Here is a 19,493-nt window from a genome sequence, read left to right as displayed (position 1 = left end):
CCCTCTTTGGCAATTTAAACTATAGAGAAGAATGATTCTTATGAAATTCAATTTTTTTTTTAATTTTTAACACTAAGCTTTTTTTTTTTTCACATGTGAGATTATTAAATGGGCAAAATAGAAAAACTTTTAGCATTTTTTAAAATGATTTTTCTGCGAATATATCAGTATATTCCTCCTTTAATCATAAAAAATGATTTCAAAATTCTAGACTGTAGTATAATTAAAAAAATTTAAATCCAAGATTTATACTTGCAAATAAAACCTACTTAGCTTCTGTTTATATAGGATACTTAACCTGGGAACGTTTATGTCAGCTGAAATAAATATATATCAGGTAGGAAAGCAAAAGGGCGTCAAAATTTTGTGTCATACCCAGCGTCCCCTCTGCTGCATAACACGGAGCCTGGTCGCCCAATCAGCATCCCTATAAACGCCATTACTCAATGGGCTGGCCTATTAACACTATGGAGAGCCAAGCTGAGTTGGAATAATCCTCCATAGATACCTTCTCTGTTGAGCTTGCTTTAAAAGTGCAGCGTCGGGATATGATGTCATATCCTGACACCCAGTATTAAGAACGGCACTACGGGGGGGGGGGGTGTTTCTTGGTGCAGCGCCAGAGATCAATACACCACCGGTCATACCTGGGATGGGAGGCTAACTGCACCTAGTTGGTGGAGTAGGCAGCACCCATTATCGCTCCTATCACCCAGGGACCAGAGATGCCTCTGTCACCCATAAATCAGCGGTGATACGGAGAGGTTCATGGTAGGAAGTGCTGGCGGCCCGGCAGTCTGTCCCGCTGACATCGGTGACAGTATTTGCTAGCGATTCCTCTAGCACTATAGTCTGGGTAGGAATGTGAAGGAATGTTAGGACATAATTTGCATTTATTCTTTTTCTCATATATACCTCTGTATGTTATATTATATATCTATATCTCTATATAATCTATATATGCACACACGCTCATATTAGTGACGGGACCATGTATTTGTGAGTTGTTAGGGGATGTTGTACTTTCCTTATCCACAAGGGGGAAGCACTGCTTCTATTTACCGTTTAGTTACACCTGTACGGGGCAGAGGGGAGGGCAGTATCCGCGAGATGTAAATCCAGCGATGTGATATTATGACATCTCTCAGGCAAGCTTACGTAGGATGGGCTGCTTCTTCAGAACTCGTTCTAGACATGCATAGAAAAGCTTGCATAAATGCTATGGCACTGGGTTTCCTAAGAGATGGCTGGGAAAGCTGCCCTCTTATCGAAGGTTTAACACGATCACAGCCGTAGAATATATTGCCCTTAACCCTTTCAATGCTAGAGGACACCTTGCAGCGGAGAGGGGAGCGGCGGCGGGATAGGCCCTTTCCTGGCTTCCCCTCCCTAGCTCTCCGAAAGCCAGCCTATTAAATATTCCGTCACATTGCCGGCTATTGTACGGATCAAGGGGCTTGTGAAATCTCACAGTGTTGCGCTATACGAAGGTTCACCGGCGAGGGATAACAGGCACACCTCGACGCAGGCGTCTCGTCCGTGTGTCTGCGGAGGTGCAAAACATGCATGGGCGTTTATCCTCGATACGACCCGTGCCTCATCCGTGGCGTTGCTTCACTCTGCCGTTGCTGTCGGGGTACGGTCATGGCCTTTGCCTTTGCTTTTATTCTTGGAGCCCATAAGCAAGCGAGAAAGGGTCGCCCCTCTTTTTCTGCGCGGCTCGGATCCGGGCTGCTGCAGGTAGACCAAGTCGTTGTGGGACTGGCTCATGCCGGGGTCCTTCTGTTGGTGTCGCCTTCGGAAGAAAAGTTTAGCCCCTTTCTGTAAAAATCCACCTGCCGGAAAAGAAAAAGTGGTAAAGTCACCCAAAAATCGCAAAAACTGGGACGGAAAAACACAGCAGAAGCCCAAGGAGCCCACATTATTCAATCTCGTTTTTTAGATTAAGGCTAGATTTAGATCCGATAGGACTATACAGATACAGACGCCAGCAAGTGGCGTGTACAAGCGATCATAATGTAAAACAAGAGGGTCGGAGGATTAGGTATAATGGAAGAGTTCTACTGTCGTCTGACAGGGTGCAGGATAAGCAAAACAGCCTCCCAGCAGAGGTGGTAGAGGCTAATACAGTGAGGGGATGTAAACATGCATGGGATAGGCATACGGCTCCTGAATCTAAGACGAGACCAACGACTGATTAAGGTCCGAGTCTTTCGCAGGAAAAATGGTCTGAAAGAAACTATTTCTGTACGTTGTAGTTTTAGGATTATTATAATTTTTTTTACATTTCTATTCGCTTGCTTGGTTCTGCCCCTAAACATGAATAACAATTTTCGCCCAAACACAAAACGGGCATTACGGCTCTGATAAGATGCACTTGGAATTCTAAGAAAGCAGCCTGCGATTTAGAAGCTACCAGCCGTTCTCTCTGATCAATGAGCCTCACCATTACACCCCATTTCAGCAGGGAATCTTAAGTAGATCCCCACAACCAAAGTTGGCATAAAAATGTGGAGCAGGAGCGGCTTCACCCCCCCCGCTAGCCCAATGTAAACCGAGTAAAAGCTAGTTTCAGTAGCAAAGGCGGCTCAGTGACTTGCTTTGCAGCAGCTTCCTGACATTGAGGTTCCCTGAGCAAAATGTATCTGCGCTCCCAGCGGTTTCTTCCTTTTCTCTTGAGGTTGCCACTGATCTTACATGCAGTCATTCCATTAGATAAACAGGGTCTTGGCACACACATATATATATATATATATTAAAAATAAAAGCTTCTATTTCTATTCATACCCATCTAAGCACTATCTACGGCACTAGAAAGATTATAGGACAAAGCAAGAGCATCGGAGCAACTTACTGTAGAAGTGATCGTATCAGGATGATGAACATGTCCTCTTACATGTACAGAAGGAATGACAAGAGAGGAGATGAAAGAGAAGAGGAAAAAAACTGAAAAAGCGAATGAAGAAAGATAAACGAAAGAATGATTCTGATTTAATGTTCTAGCTCCTGTTTGGAACAGACACCTTTGACTTAGCAATAAGTCCAACCGCAGCTCTTTTGGCCATTTCTAAGGTTATTCGAAACATCGTACTTGGTATTTTTGGGGCTAAAATGTTTAGAAAAAGAAAAAAAAAAAACCATGCAGTTTCCAGTCCTATTTTTTTCTCCAGCAATTTCCACAGCATCCTGCAGTTAAAAATAAAAGAAAATGAAACGGGGAAACGCTGCTGCGTTTGGGCTGCGGGCCGGGGGGGAGCAGACTGAACATTCATTATCGGGAGGAGTATAAATATTTCCTGTAAACGCCTTTTCGAGATATATCTGTGTCTGGCGCGGCTGAAGGCCCCAGCGAGCAAAGGAGTTTCTTCACCAAATTAATGCTTAGGGGAAGGAGAAGAATAATCTCATTATCTACGTGCTGTAAATGGCCAACTCGGAAATAGCCTCCTACGTTGATAGGGTGGAAACATTTAACACACAGAACAAGAGGTCATGATCTTAAACTAGAGAGTCAGAGGCTTAGGTGGAATGGTAGGAAGTTTTACTTTACTGAGATAAATGGAACAGCCTCCCAGCAGCAGTGGTAGAATGAGGTATGAACGAGTGTGTGTGATTAAGGGAATATCTGAATGAATGAGTATATGAATGAATGAATGAATGAGTGTGTGTGATAGCATTGTTGTGTAAGGGGGGGCATGGCATAGGGAGGCTGTATGTTTGATGAGTATGAGGGTATCACAGGGTTCTACAGACCCAATATCTCTCGTGGTGTAAGCGTGAGCGGCCATATTACAAATAATTTTTGTTCCGACAGAGGAAGAATAAACAGCGGCTCTCGCGCCATCTGCTAAAACAATCCAGGCAGAATCCCGGAGAACCGCCACAGCTTCCTACTTTGATACCCTGGCTATGTTTGTGATATAAGCAGATGTGACATCCTAGATGGGAAATATAGCCCTGGGCAATGAATTAAAGAAAATCGTAAAGCAAACGAAGGCTGGCTTTCGGTACCGGATTCCATTAGATGTGACAGTTCCGCTTTCAGGGTTTTAAATCTAAGAAGTGTATCCCTGACCCCCATGGCCATAAATAACGATGTTCAGCCTTGTTCGCCCGCGAAGCCATGCCAGCGCGCATGCTCCAAATCCACGAGCTCCAAATCCAAAGCTACAACAGCTTTAATAAACGCGATCGGCAGCTTTAAGCATTTCCGTTACCTCTTTTATAAAGAACGAGTGTTATTCCGCTCAGCAGAAGTGCTGGAAAACTGAATATACAGGTTTATCACATATACGTACGAGGAAAGGGTTAATGATAGGAAATTTAAAGCAAAACGCTAAAGATGAGGAGACGTTTTTGCTCAATTCTTTTTCATAAAAATATATATTTTAGTAATGATGATGAACCCCAAAAACCTTGCTGCCAACCCTTTATAACATATGACCCATACGGACGCCAGTGTAACAAACCAAAAAGGTTAACTGCTCGTTCCTGATTGGCTAATCTCCTACATTGCGCACAATAATGCAAGACGCCATCATATCCGTGTAATAGGGGGAGGTGATTTATATTAACTTATCCTTATGTATATTTTTGGGGGAGAAACTTTCAAAAAGTGGAAAAACCTCTGCAGAGGAAGAGAGCCTCTGCCCAATGCCCGGCTGACCCATCCCAACAAGAGGTCCACAAAGAAGGTCCACAGGCAATAAGCCCCAGTGGAATAGGTTTGGGTTTGATCTGGAGTTTCTGGGTTTTTGCCCCAATCTCAGGGTCTCACGGTGAAGGTGGCAGATTCTCAGGCTCACACAGTCTGACTCCTTCCTATTCTACCTCCGTCCTCATATACAAGACTCCTAGTTGGTTCCTTTACTCCCAGTATGTTATGGTTGACATCCCTGCTTGAATGCAGGTGACTCAATTAAGTGCATCTTTAAATAACGAGGCAATTTAAAGATTTCCATGAGGGCCGGTATTAGAAATTCAGAACCATTTGGTTAAAGCACATTTTGTGAGTCACTACTTCGCTATTAAAGGGTTAATAGGGTACAGTACAAAAAAAAAAATTCAAGGTGCTGTTCCACCTAACGTGCTGAAACGCGTCGGGCGAGATTTTCCTTCGTTCTGATTTTTGCCAGGCCCAGTTATACAAGCGGCACGAAAGCAGGCAGCGATAGGCTGTTGCCGCAGAAACGGAAATTGATACTTTTAACGCAATTAAGCGCGATCAGCGGAAATAATGAAAAAAGGGACAGATCCGCTAAGCACGAGACAGAGCGCAATAAAGGTTTTGTTAAAGTAGAAGAGCACCTTTAAAGTGACCCATGACCTTTCGTCCCCGTTAAGAGAAGAAACTACCCCAAACCTTTGGATTTCTTGACGCTTCCGCTTTCGGAGATGCTCAGGTTGCTGACAGACATCTCTTCGCAGTCTGGTTCCACCGCTCCGTTGCCGGCCCAGTCCTCCTGGCGGCTGGCGTTCTCCCACGCCTCTGGGCTGGGGTCCCCCTGCAGCGACACAGATGCCTGCGAGGTGGGGGAATCGTCGGATGTCTCGGGGGTGGCATCGAAAGCCTCGGAATCAGGATAGCTTCCGCTCGTGCTGTCCATGGCGGCCGCGTAGTTAAGCATCAAAGTGGTTTCATCGTCCTGAGAAATCGCTGTCTGCGGAAAAACCAATAAAACCATCAACGAGCGAAAAATAAAATCCGAATAATGTGGATATTTAAGATCATTTTATAATTTATACGTAGAGCATTCTGTGGGATATAATCAGCGGTATAAACGCTCCTTTATGTCACACCTACATTCATAAATACGCTACCGTTAAAAGAATTGGGGTCACGTCGCTGTTTTCATGGAAAACAAGGACATTTCTGGCCGTAACATATTTACAAAATAATTTTCTAACTGGATCAGCGAACACAACGTGCCATTGGAACACAGGAGTGATGGGAGTGATAAAGGGCCATTGGAGCACAGGAGTGATGGGAGTGATAAAGGGCCATTGGAACACAGGAGTGATGGGAGTGATAAAGGGCCTCTGTACGCCTATGAAGAGATTCCATTAAAAGTCAGCCATTTCCAGCTACAATACTCATTTACAACATTAACCCCATCAGTGCTGGATTTCTGGGATTGTTCTTGCAGTTCGTTTAGAATACTTTTTATTTAGATTTCTTTTTATTAGATTGTCTTACAACAAGTTAGATGATTACTTGCGTTCCCTGAAAAACGATCCCCTATCTCTATGCAGTAAGGGAAATGGATACAGTGAAGCTGTACCGGCCCGAGAGAAGACGCGGTCTCTAGTCCGGTCCCTTAAGCTTCTGTCTAATCTCGATGCAATCGCCTACAGAGAGCGGTACCTTTGAAATGCCCGATATGATGATGGTGCTCTTCTTCCTTGGAGATTTTAGCGACTGCCGGGAAGATTCCCGAAGCTGCCGGATAGCAACCTCCGCAACAGGATCGGAGCCGTTCAGCATCAGAAGCTCTGGAATAACACAGATCAAGAAGAGCGAGGGGTAAATAACCTAAAAACCATGTTATGAATCATACAGCGTGAAACGTGCTGTCCCTTAGCACTTACGGGAAAAAAGGGATGACGGCAGCTGCAGCAAAGCAGGACCTCAAACTAGGAATCTGAACGTTAAAAGGACATGAGAGGGCCCCTGTGCCGCCACGCCGATGCAGAAGGTATATTACATAGGGTCTTTAACATGGATTCATTAAACGTGTAGGAAAACAATAAAAGCCTTAAGGAGAAGCTGCAGCTTCAGAGAAGTGCGGGTGCGGGTCTATCCAGACCTCCTCCGTGTACATGCGTGGAAAGCATTCCTGCCACCGATCGCCTGTTTCAAGCAGCCAATCACTGGCATGAATTATCGGAGCATGGAGGAGGAGGACAGCAGGAAGAGCTGCAGCTTCTACTCAAGTGTTTTTCCCTCTTGTGCTTTTAAATGACGGATATTATAGCACTCCGAGGTCTAGGGGTACACGCAGATGTATTTCTATTTAGAAGGGGGTGTCAGGGACCTGTCACGTGATGACTTTCCCAGCTTTAAACAGAAGCTTGGACTGCTCCAAAGTTCCGGAATCGCCAGAAAACGTAACAGAAGCCGCACTCCCTGTCCTCAGACCCCGCGTTACGATTTGGACGGTTACCGGTGTCGGAGGACGACAGGGCTTTGCTGACCCCGGCACTGTGGGAAGGACCCGCTTGATCTGAGAGATCTGGCTCCATCACTTTCGGAGACATCTTGGCAGGAGAATCTGTTTAATAAAAGACGAGGACCATCAGACAGAGAAACAACTTGAGATGCAGAATCGCTTAAAGAAAAAGGTCTTCCATCATTAGCGTATCGACAAACTTCTCCAGAGTATTCAATACTATTTCTTCATACGACTTACACATAGGACCGAAGACACGGGTCTCGTCTGCTCTCTCTGAGCCTATAGAGTCGTTCAGGGGACGGCTGGCAAGATGACTACTGACCCAGAACCGCTAAGGTTTAAATAGTCTTTAGAGAGGAAGGTAATGTAAGAAAGGCCCTTTACCAGCTTCTATGTGAGTTTTGCCTGCAGTTCCCCCGGTGGCCACCAGGGGTCTAAAGAAACCGAAAATGGCTTTTCTTTAACGTAGTCTGTGTGTATCAAGCTCTGCCCCGACTATCGACAACCTTTTAACCGAATGGCTCATGGTACGCCGTAAAAACTCCAGCATGGCGGCTCCAATCAATAACAGCAGGAAACGTATGGTTTTAACACTTTTACTCGGAATTATGCCGCGCATGGCACTTTAGCCTGACTGACAGACGTGCCGGCAGGATTCACAAACCAAAACTCTGCCCCTAGGAGACAATACCCCGGGTAACTGCATGGAAAAGAAATATCGCCATTAATGCCCTCCTGAAAAAACAATTAAATTCCGTGCAACTTTTGAGACGTATGTAAAATTTTCACTACATGGAAAATGTTCCTTTTAAGAGCCGGCCGGGCCTCCATTCACCTCTATACACGGATCCGATCCCCAACGGAGAGCGACAAATTAATTATAATGAAAAACGGTCGGGTGCGCTACACCTTATAAGCAAATATTCACTTTGCAGAATCAATACATTCTGCATAATACATGTAAAAAAGAAAAAACTTAGATCACATGGGACTATTAAAAAAAGGTATACACCTGAAATGCAAGTATTATATATATTTTTATATATTTATTTTTTTAATTATATATTATAGCTCTGGCTGCGCATGTACATTTCCATGCATGCAAATGCCGAAAGGCTGGCTGGTGTAAACCGAAAAGGAAAAAAAAATACAAAATAAGCGGCGCGTCCTCGAATTTGGTTTCGAATGTTTGTGTAATGGTTGCTTAGCAACAGTAACAACATCCCTTATTCCCAACCCTACATTTAAGCCGATCCTAGAGAAATCAGACAATTACAGCCCGACCTCCCGCTGTTGCCTGGTCTACAGATCGTGAGTTTCTAGGACCCCGCCGCGCGTCTCCTCACCTTGGTTCACCGCACCGCCCTTCCCTTCCATGCGCGGCTTGGATGTCACGGACGTCACGGTGGTCACCACCGTACCGCAAGGCATCACCGTCCGGTCCTTCTCCACTTTCTTGGCCGAAACCGGGGCTGGAATTGGCCATTTCACTTCGTACGGTTCCACGTATAAGAACTTCAAAGAAAGACACAAGAGTTTGCATTCAATACGCCCGCAGCCGGTAACGACGACGCGAACGGGCGAGGAGGGTCACAGAACCGGTGGACGGCCCCTGGGCCTCGTAACGACAGCTCCTACCAGAGCTATTTTCTGTCTAACATTTCAAACCCAAGTTTTTGGAACGAGAGAGAAAAGCAGAGGATTTATCAGACTTAATAATAGAGAAACAAAGAACCTGCCGGCAGATCGGCCCCATCCGCCCCCCCCCCCGTCTAGTTGCCCGTTTCTCCTGCTATAAAGTTTCAAACCTTAATCAGTCGTTGGTGTTGTCTTCGGGAGTAGTATGTCTGCCCCATGCATGTTTAAATCCCCTCACTGTATTAGCCTCTACCACCTCTGCTGGGAAGCTTTCCCACTTATCTATCACTCTTGCAGTAATATACTTGATGCAATAAAATTTCTCAGTACTCTGAAGCCTTGCAAATACATGTGTATTTTTTATTTACATAGGGCCAACAGGTAACCTAATGCTTTGCATTGAACAAATGGTACAATAAGTACAGAAATCTTGATAGCAGAACATACATGCATACATTACTTAGCATAGTAGATACTAGGAATACCCTCCCAGTACAGGGGAAGCAATTCAAGAAAGCCTGGGATATTCATAAAGCTCCCCTAATGAATGAAGCGAGCGGTGATTTCTTTGGCCAGCGTTATCTGTGCATTTAAAGTCTTTATAGCCCACCTGTGCAGTTACTGATCCAGATTCACCGGCGCCGGACTCGCTGCTCAACGGGAAACTCTGAAACCCAGAAGGCTGCTTCCGGAACAGATCCAACGGCACCGAAGCCCAGGCTACACGCGGACCTGCGATGGCAAATCACCGGGGTTACACAGAATACACGGAGGAACCGGACCCCGAACTCCCTGCAGACGGAGTCGCCCCCCGCGTCCAGAGAGATTTAAAGGGACACTCCAGCCATTCTCTGCGCTTCTACGTATACGATGGCCGAGTATCCGCTTTAAATGATGTATACGAGTACCCACTAAGAGGGGCGCTGCAGCTTCTCCTGAATTCATTTTTGTTCTACTGGGACTCCGGAGTATACGGTTTAGTTTTATTACATGGGAAGCCGGTCTGCCCCCCATCCCTTGTAACGCATCACACTTACCCTCCGCTGGTTTCTCAGCGCCCTCAATTTGCAGCAGCAGCTCCCTGGATTTAGCGCTGAGCTCCCTGAAGGAAAATGTAACTTCATTAATGAAGGGTTAAATTTCACAAGAAGGTTTAATTAACTGAAGGAGAGTTTGCAGGAGCGTTTACCGAATGTGACCGGCAGGTTTCTCCACCAAGACAGGTTGAGTTGGCCCTGTATCATGTATAATACAATGGGAGAACTCTCGCTATTCATTCTACCGCAGAAGCTCATTGGAGTCGGCTTGGTGCATGGAGAAACCACAGCTCTCCGGCAAACTCTTTTTAGCGAATAAACCCCAACGAACAAAAAAAATAAAAATCATGCTGACCCGAATACGCCCGGCTGCACGCTACCCGGGCACAGAAAAACAGCGCGCGGCCCCTCATACCCAGTATGTCATCGGGGGCTGCCAGGGCCACCTCATCAGCCCCAGGGGGAAGGATATTCCAATGGTTGCCATAGCAACCGCTTCGATTTTACAATTCTCCCCATTATTTCTTATTATAAACGAGACAAAGCACTGGATTCTCGATGTAGGATTTTCTCTTTACGACGCGAAATAAGTCATCCGCCGGGGCCGCACCGATTATGGTGCGGAGCAACCCGTCGCAAACCACGGAGGGCTCTTTATCGATTTACCGTATATTTCCTTAGTAGGTCGCAATGTTTTAGGAAAGAGACAGAAGAGGCCTTTGTGCTCCCTTTGAATACCTGACATTATTGCATGTCAGCGCAGAGCCATCCGAGGAATGCGTGTGTAACACCCGACCCCGGGCTCTGTATAGATGTTTATCTTAAATCTTTGGTTTGCGCGCCCCCCTCCCCGACCTTTCCAAGAAAGTACAGCGCTTCCCGGAACATTCGCTGCGCCGGCCGGGCTGGAAGCCGCAGGATGAGGGGTGTAATAGTGGAAATACCCGGCGTTTAGTACACCGAACCCAAACAAAAGCTCTCTTTCTGCAGAACACTTTTGCCCCGGGGGCCTTAATTGTTCTCCGAGTCCCAAAAAAAACCAAAAAGTATTTGTAAATGATCAACATTATCCCGTTCCAGGCCCCGCTGCGTACACCCGACGGGCGAGAAAGATTTCTACGGGGGCAGTTATAGCACAAAGAGATAAATATAGAGCAATAAATAAAACACTCTAATAATGTACTTACAGCGAGAATTCTTCCTCCCAGGAAAGGCTCCCCGACTTATTTACAGCCGCAGTGGTGACTTTCTGTGCCGGGTCATTGAGCTGGATGGAGCACGCAACGCGATCGAGCCCTAGAATCATCAATATTATTCAATATAATTATTTTAAATAATGTTAGCTAGAAAAAAAAAATGTAATAATTGTTATTAAATGGCAATTATTTAACATTATTATTCTTATATGTAATATCAGTAAGAATATTTAATATTAATACAATTACTTTTATCATTACTATTTAACATTATTATTCTTATATTTTATATTGATATTAGTAAGAATATTTAACAATAAAAACTTTTATCATTACTATTAAATATTTAACTTTTTTTAACAAAAATGTTAATTATCACTACTACTAAATAATAATAATAATAATAATTTTAAGAAACAGGTGCTTTTTATGAGCTTTTTATCAGCCCCTCACCTTCTAGGACAGACGGACAGCTCCTATATACAGCCCCTTAATACAGAAACCCTTAAAGGGAGGTATTTAAATTTAAAAGCGATAAATCCCACGGAGGGGCCAGCTATAGTCCAATTTGCCTAATATTACCCTCTGCTACAAGGGCCAAAGAGCTCAGATAGAAAAATATTTATTTCCAAAACAGAAGCCTGAAATGAAACTATTTAATATTATTAACGCTAGAGAAGTCACTATTGCAATAAACAGATTTGTTGCTAACGACAGTTTAAGGTATAGAAGCTTCTTCTACACGTATCCCCCATGACACGCGTGTTCAGCGGAGTACCGTACCGGGGGGGCACGCGCCGTCGGGTAACGACGCCTTGATGTTCTTCACCTGTAGCTTCAGTTCGTGGGCCCTCGGAGGTTTGGGGGGGCAGCTTACCTGAGACGCGCCCCCCACGCCAACGACATTCTGGAAATACACGTGGAACATTCTCTTAAGTTTCAAGGAAACGTGGAACACGAACAATGATCGCTTCACCAAGCAGATCGCTGGAATTTCACCGTCACCCCCTCGGAAATAAATAATTTATTAAACAAAACTTACAGCCTAAGGGGAAACAAACCTAAATGATATGGCCCGTAACGGTAAGTTTCATACATTGTCTCCCTTACGGAATGGTTCTGCGGAATTAGGCTGCCGCGGGCGACCAAGACGTCCTAAGAAAGGTCCTGATCGTTTCCGCCAGTTGCCCCCCAAGGCGACATAGAACAGAATTTAGTGCTGATGGACAATGCTGCCGGGGGCAAATTTAGCAGCAACTCCAGTCTGACGAGTTTCTGATCTGAACGGTGACAACTCCAGAAACGATGGATTTACAGAGCGAGCGAGGGGTTAATAGACCTGTGTGAACCCAGCGAATTCCGAGGGTACTAGGACTAGACGGTAACGTTGTAGTTCAGATCAGAAAGAAAAAAAAAAGACCTAAGACCAAGTTGCACCCGTCTGCCGATCCTGCCTGCTTCTGGAAAAATTCCTTCTTGATTCCAAGAGTATCAGATTTCTCCTCAGATGGAGAAGCTCTAAAATCTGTCTATTCCCTCGTTTATACCCCTGTATGTTCTGCTTTTTAACCGTTTTGGTGGCATCCGTAGTATCTGATAGAACCCCCTCTCTCTGCAGTGGATTCCGTAACTTCACTGCCCTCGCTGTAAAGAATCCCCTCCATGAAATCTTCGCTCTTCCGGTCTCAGAGGACGACCTCGCTAACGTTTCTGAACAGGTCACCGGACAGCTCTTTATATTTATACGGCGTTATAATATACCCATTTAGCTAACATTTTTAGTCTTTATTCATAACTCATTTTGTTCACTGAAGAAGTACGAAGCGTACCTGGAAATCCCGGACCTCCGACGGCCTCGCAGTTAATTCCACCGACGGGCGGACGATTCCCATTAGGTTTTTCAGTATATCTTCGAGGGTTTCCAATACGGCGCTCGCCCCGGGACCCTGCCGAAAACACGAGAAGAATAAGCCAGCCACCTCCGGCGCGTTAATCACAACGCGTGACATTCAGACACGGAGCGAGAAAAACACGCGGGAACTTCCCGGTCCACGCACCGATCACGGAGTCTTAACACGGAACGTTCTACAGACAAAACGTTCGGAGGTTTCTTTTAAGACGAGAGGCAATTAATTCTGCACAACAGCCCCGGTAATAAAAGGACTGGGACCTTACCCGTGAGTATTAACCCGTTAAACACCAGAGGGGTGAACCATGAACTTAGTCACACAACTCAATAGGAAAGACCATTCGTGTATTTTTAACCTCTTAAGGACCCACAGAAATAAAAAAAACAGCAGATCGGCCCCATTCGGCCCCCCTCTAGTCAACCGTTTCTCCTGCTGTAAAGACTCAGACGTTAATCAGTCGTTGGTCTCGTCTTAGATTCAGGAGCCGTATGCCTATCCCATGCATGTTTAATACCCTCACTGTATTACCCTCTACCACTTCTGCTGGGAAGCTCATCCACTTATCTACCACACTCTCTAATGTTAGATTCTGGTCTCTTGTTGTAACTTCTCTCCTCCTTTAAAATAAACGTCCCTCCCGTACTTTATGTATTTAAATGTCTCTTTCTTCTCTCTGTAAGGTGCAGATGCGCAGCAAGCAGCCGTAGCGTGTCAATGTTGGCTCATGCTGGCGTTTAACCCTTTTGGCGCTGTTGGCTAGAAATCAACCCAACTCACAGCAATTAATACACGAACAACACAACTTACTCACTGACCTCCTGCTTAGCTTTTGGTTGAACCTGGAGATTGAGGCCTGAAAAATCCCCCATGGACCACGAGACGCGGAGGTTCCCACCATTCCCCTCCATCACGCGGAGCTCCAGCTGTAGGAAGCAGAGTCGTTAAACAGATCCGGATGCGTTATCTGCCCCCAGGGGGCATTCACTACAACAAGTGTGGGCTTTTTGCTTTTTTAAAGGGAGTACCTTCTACACATTGTTTTCATGGAAAAGAAGGGAATTTCTGGCTGTAACAGAATCGCAAAAGGAATTCTAACCATCAGCCTTTTAAACTTAAACTTGGATCAGCGAACACAACGTGCCATTGGAACACAGGAGTGATGGGAGTGATAAAGGGCCATTGGAACACAGGAGTGATGGGAGTGATAAAAGGCCACTGGTACACAGGAGCGATGGGAGTGATAAAGGGCCATTGGAACACAGGAGTGATGGGAGTGATAAAGGGCCATTGGAACCCAGGAGTGATGGGAGTGATAAAGGGCCATTGGAACACAGGAGTGATAAAGGGCAATTGGAACGCAGGAGTGATGGGAGTGATAAAGGGCCACTGGAACACAGGAGTGATGGGAGTGATAAAGGGCCATTGGAACCCAGGAGTGATGGGAGTGATAAAGCGCCTACGAAGAGATCCCATTAAAAATCATCTGTTTCCAGCTACAATAGTCACAACATTAACCCCATCAGTGCTAGATCTCTGATCCATGTCATGTCATTTTAATGGACAAAATTTGCTTTTCGTTCAAAAAACAAGGACATTTCTAGGTGACCCCAAACTTTTGAACAGGAGTGTATTTCCAAGATTGAAAAGGTGCCGTTCCAAATCGCAAATGGCGCTCTCTAGCGTGTTACCCAGAATCCCGTTAAAGCAACACAGACCATCAAGAAGCTGCTTTTCTGCATCTACGGCAACAACTTATCAGTACCTGCTTTTTTGTCATTTCTAAAATAGTATTTACTTAGAAAAAGTGGAACAGCACCTTTAAACACGGCTGACGGCTTCGCATCGGCTCACCTACTCCATGAGACTCTGATGAAGGGCATTTAGGCATCTCCTAGTCACACTAAGTGTTGTGCATTTACAAAAAGGGGTAATTTGGTGCAGAACGGGGTGATTTAGGAATTTCTTTCATAAGAATGGATCCCATATGAATAACGCGACATGATTCGTCCCATGGGGGGGGGGATTTGGTCACAGGGGGTATTACGGGCTTTTTTGGGCAGACTCACGTTCAGAAGAAGAGGGGCGACCACCACGCTGTACACCTGGCACCCCGAGTTGGCGGGGATCGTTCGGGTGACGCGGACGGCAAACTGGATGGACTCCCCCACCACGCGGCACGAGACCACCTGAAATGACAAGAGCGAGGAGACGCGCTGTAGACCACGGCAACGTACCGAGCACAGAGCCCCGCAGCTACACATCCGCTAGTAACCTCCCCAGCACAATGTATACACTATATTTACTAGCATAGCACCATCATATTCCATGGCGATGTATATGGAATACATGCACCCTCTTTCCTCGCCCTCCAGCTCGGCTCGCAGGAGATGCATTTCAGTGGGGTCGCTTTCTTGACAGTAATTGGTGCAAAAGCCTGAACCACCGAGGGGGGCGGTAAGCTGTAGCTCTGGAGCTGCAGCTTCTCACACGGACGTTCCTGAGCCAATGGAGCGTCTTTTAGAGATTCAGGTCAAAAAATGGAGACCAGACAGTAAAATGACAGATGCGTTTCAACACAGATAAAAGTAAAACGACGCATTTGGGGAAATATACAAGACTTTGGACATCAGCCTTATTTACTCTGGGGAAAAAGGAACGCACTCGGCCGTACCTTCAACCAGTGAACTTTACAGACACCACACAGAAACTTTATATGGGGCTTTGGGGGAGGGGTTGACAGTCAGGGCAGTTAAGATGCAGAATGAGCGGTCAGTTAAAGTACTTTTAGAGGACTCAGACAATACTTCCGAAAAGCTTGGGTACATCCAGACAATCTGCAGCTAGGGGGTGCACCCTGAAGAGCGTTAAAGGCATACACATTCAGATTCCAGGGTTGCTGCCAGAATGATAATGACCAATAAATACAGAAAACAGAGCGAGAATTCAGCGAACACCTTTCAAAGAACACCTAAAGGCATAAACATCGGGGATTCTGTCACACTACACGGCCGTATATCGGGTCGCCCTCCGCTATGTCAAAGCACCCCAATTCCGCCCAAACCTTAGGGTTAGGTCGGCCCTCCGGACACACAGAAGCCTCATTAACGGAGTCCAGAGAATGACTGAAATGCCTTGAGTCTCTGCTTTGGGGTTAAGGTGCAGTCCCACTGATTCCGCTCCTTGGTAAGCAATATAGTCTCCAAACTTGGGGTACTTTGACGTAGTGGGGGGGGCGAAGCGATAAATAACCCAATAATGTGACGGAAACCCCGATACTGTAAGTAATGGAGAGACAGGAAAAAAAAATAAGAAAAACCAGAAGCTTTTTCTGCTCCCTGAATCATCAAATACAGAGAAATTGAGGTTTGATGGACTCTGTTTCTTTACTCGAACCCAAGTAACTATGAGAACTTATTTATGTAAATAAACACATTTCTGGAAACAGCTGAAATCGCTGCAAAACATCCCGAGGGATAAACTTTGGAGAAGAGACAGAACGTCGTATTTCTTCTCCTCTTTAATAATAAGAGGCGGACTGCGGAGGAGAATTTAAGAGTCTCGGCTGGAAACATTCCTTAAAGAAAGGTGCATTTATTTATGGGAAATATTTGCCCAACACCCCCGTCCCCCCATTGGGCCAAATACATCTCCTGCACGGCGAATAGTTGGGGGTGGGGTACGCTGCAAAACACATTTGGGGGGATTCCGCAGAATCCCTCCATACACCTGCAAGGCGGACCCCAGGAGCATTTAAAGGGGCCGCTCTTATTAAAGTACATACGAGGCAGGAGCGTCCCTTTAATCTGCTGGCCATAAGCCCGTCACAAAGGGTTAACCTACAGCGCGGGTCCCGAACGAGCCGACTGCTTTACGGCATTGCTGCAAAGTCCTGGGTCAATGTTCACGCCTCGTCTTGTGTAACGTTTCTTATGAGAATGGACCTCGGACCCTGCTTGACACCAGGTGTATCTGTTCCAAAGGCACATTAAAAACCCAGGGGGGGGGTCAAAGGCATCTCTTAAGGAGCAGGAAGTCAGGGGTTAACAAGATTCTACGTCGGAAGTCTCTGAAGATAATCCGCTTACAGGGTCTTCATGTTTTCAGCAGCAGATGGTTAATCAGCGGCTCGGGGCGCAGCCGGATCGTACGCCATAAGTGCCCCTACTTAACTTAATCGCCATTACTGCAGCTTCTCTGCATGAAACGAGTAACGAGCATCCACCCGGGAGCATTCATTCAGCGGAGCTCTTAAATACCTCGTTAAGTTTACTACCTAATCAAAAGAGGAATCTGCCTGCCTGCTGTAATAAAAGATGTCACCGTGACTGCTGTATACAGAGTACATGGCATAACGGGGGGGTATTTACCACACTTACCCCCCAATAAAGAGGAAAAGGTTTGATATCGGGGGCATTTGGATACAGAAGTTGGTTACTAGAGGGAAATCCTGGTGCTAAACTATAATAAAAAGAATTTCTGGTGCAAAAAGTTAGAAAAATTATCACCATAGCAACCAATCGATCGGCAAAGAACGGCCCAATTCGTCTCCATCTAGTCTTTTCCGGACTTAATCAGTTGTTGGTCTTGTCTTAGATTCAGGAGCCGTATGTCTATCACGCGCATGTATTACCCTCTACCACTTCTGCTGGGAGGCTGTTCCACTTATCTACCACCATTTCGTTCGTCCGACCCTACTCCCGCAGTCTCCCTCTTGGCAGAGTTCACGGTCACTCATATCGCCGCTTCTCACCTTAACATTTTCAGACTTCACAAAGCTGTCGACTTCTTTCACAGACAGCTCGAGGGGGCGGTCGGCATCGTCTTCCTCGAACGCCAGCCGCAGGGAGCCCTGTAACATGTATACGCATTAACAGCATATTAATATAATGATATAGTAATAGGGACCCCCCCGAAGTCAAATCACCATCACTCTAAGCCAGCACTCCATATTCATGTTCTGGGAACAAAAATTGTATATATCTGTGTTAGAGAAGACCCCCTAACTTCTACCCGGCTTGGGGGTGCACAGTACACGCTCTCCGACACCTCCGTAAAGAAAAGCGAGGCAGTTGGGAGTTGGCACCAATGTGGCTCATGGCGGGCATTTACAGGGGTCTGCGGTGCCAAAATACGGCGTCCTATCCCGGCGGTCTGTATCTTAAAGGCACAGATCGCCTTAATGAGCGTACGTCTGGCCTGTCCCTTTAAACGCAGCAGCGGATCTATAAAAAATGCATTAAACAGGGCTGGGGGTTCCCAGGGATTTGAAACAAAACGAATGTATTTTCTTTCCTGCTACATTGTATCCGAGAGGACGCGGCCGCCTTTTCCTTCCACGGACAGGAGTGGGCTCACATCCAGCCGCATTACTACAAGAGCCGCCTGTAACCCTCGCTGTGCCGGGAGCCACTTAAATACCCCCCCACACCAGGTTCTAACTGTTTAACTACAGAGTGAAGTGAAGGAGTTAAAATGCTGCCATAAAGACTCACACCTTAACCAGTCTTGGGTCTCATCTTAGATTCAGGAGCCGTACGCCTATCCCATGCATGTTTAAACTCCCTCACTGTATTACCCTCTACCACTTCTGCAGGGAGGCTGTTCCACTTATCTACCACCTTCTCAATAAAGTCAAACACCACTCCATTCCATCTAAGCCTCCGACTTGTTTTAGATTACGATTTCTTGTGCATCCAACATGAGCGGACAGAACAGCGATCTTTATTCTAGAAGGGATGGGTGATGGAACCCGGCCAGAACACGAGAACATCACCATAGACCCGGAACATATAGCATGTATACGGTACGTACCCCTCTTTTTCCGGCTTCCTCGTTTAGAGCTCTAATCCAGGCTCTCAGCCACTGGCTCTTCCAGCTGTGCAGAGAAAGGATCCAGGACAGGAGAGAGTTGGCTTCGCTGCGACCCGAATAGGAATCCCCTCTATAAGCCCAGAAGACCCTCGCGGCGTACTGCAGCAGATACACGGCGAGCGTGACGACGGCGGCAACGAACAGAGACACCAGGACCAACCACTGGGCTTCCCCAAACCACGCCATGGCCGGGCATAACGTGCAGCGAGGCCACAAGAAGAAGGCGATGAGGAGCTTTGATTAAAGGAAAGCTCCTCGGGGTCTTCAGAAAGTGCGGGTGGGCATCAGAACGAGGCTAAAAAAACTAAAAAATCATTAAAACACAGCGTGGGTCCCCGGCCGGCCAGCGGGTCTCGTTCCAGACTCAGTGATCCAGATTCCAAAGTAACGCCATCAATCCGGAACCCGTACCAACTAACCGGAGAACCCAGCGGCATCACCGATCCAAGAATAATCCGGCATCAGATCCTCCGAAGGCACACGGCACCCCCGGGCCCGCTGGGGTAGTCTTTGCTGAGGGGCCCCGACCGGCAGAGCTTCAGGGGGGAAAAGCAACAACAATTCCAAGAGCGTCGCCTGTTCCCTGCGAGATCGTTACGAGATCTGGAAAAAATGCATCCTTCCCGGAACGCCGGAGATTCCCAGCAGACAGGAGCCGCGATCACTGTG

At 46.3% G+C, this 19,493-nt stretch overlaps 1 protein-coding gene across 1 annotated transcript; it reads right to left on the bottom strand.

Moving 5' to 3' along the window:
- Nucleotides 1-1,153: 1,153 nt before the first annotated feature.
- Nucleotides 1,154-19,043, bottom strand: C2CD2 (C2 calcium dependent domain containing 2). The gene is made up of 14 exons (XM_053455732.1): nt 18,765-19,043; nt 17,704-17,802; nt 15,020-15,139; nt 13,769-13,876; nt 12,873-12,989; nt 11,827-11,950; nt 11,035-11,143; nt 9,848-9,912; nt 9,421-9,542; nt 8,519-8,687; nt 7,164-7,271; nt 6,365-6,492; nt 5,363-5,660; nt 1,154-1,835 (listed from the first exon to the last, which is right to left on the bottom strand). Exons 1-14 carry the CDS (start codon nt 19,008-19,010, stop codon nt 1,615-1,617), a joined length of 2,034 nt encoding a protein of 677 aa, XP_053311707.1. The 5' UTR covers nt 19,011-19,043; the 3' UTR covers nt 1,154-1,614.
- Between the last annotated feature and the right edge of the window lie 450 nt (nt 19,044-19,493).

The sequence above is a fragment of the Spea bombifrons genome, chromosome 2, assembly GCF_027358695.1.
Source record: "Spea bombifrons isolate aSpeBom1 chromosome 2, aSpeBom1.2.pri, whole genome shotgun sequence".
NCBI classification, from domain to species: domain Eukaryota; kingdom Metazoa; phylum Chordata; class Amphibia; order Anura; family Pelobatidae; genus Spea; species Spea bombifrons.
Note: the sequence above shows the minus strand (reverse complement) of the source record. Positions and strands in the feature narration are given on the sequence as shown.

What these genes read in the sequence shown, in the direction of transcription:
- C2CD2 (XM_053455732.1), bottom strand. Translation starts at nt 19,010, where the DNA reads ATGGCGTGGTTTGGGGAAGCCCAGTGGTTGGTCCTGGTGTCTCTGTTC. An exon ending in TCGCCCCTCTTCTTCTGAAC is followed by an intron (nt 13,877 to 15,019) that starts GTGAGTCTGCCC and finishes TGCTTCCTACAG; the next exon opens with CTGGAGCTCCGCGTGATGGA. An exon ending in CGCTGAGAAACCAGCGGAGG is followed by an intron (nt 9,543 to 9,847) that starts GTAAGTGTGATG and finishes TTGCCATCGCAG; the next exon opens with GTCCGCGTGTAGCCTGGGCT.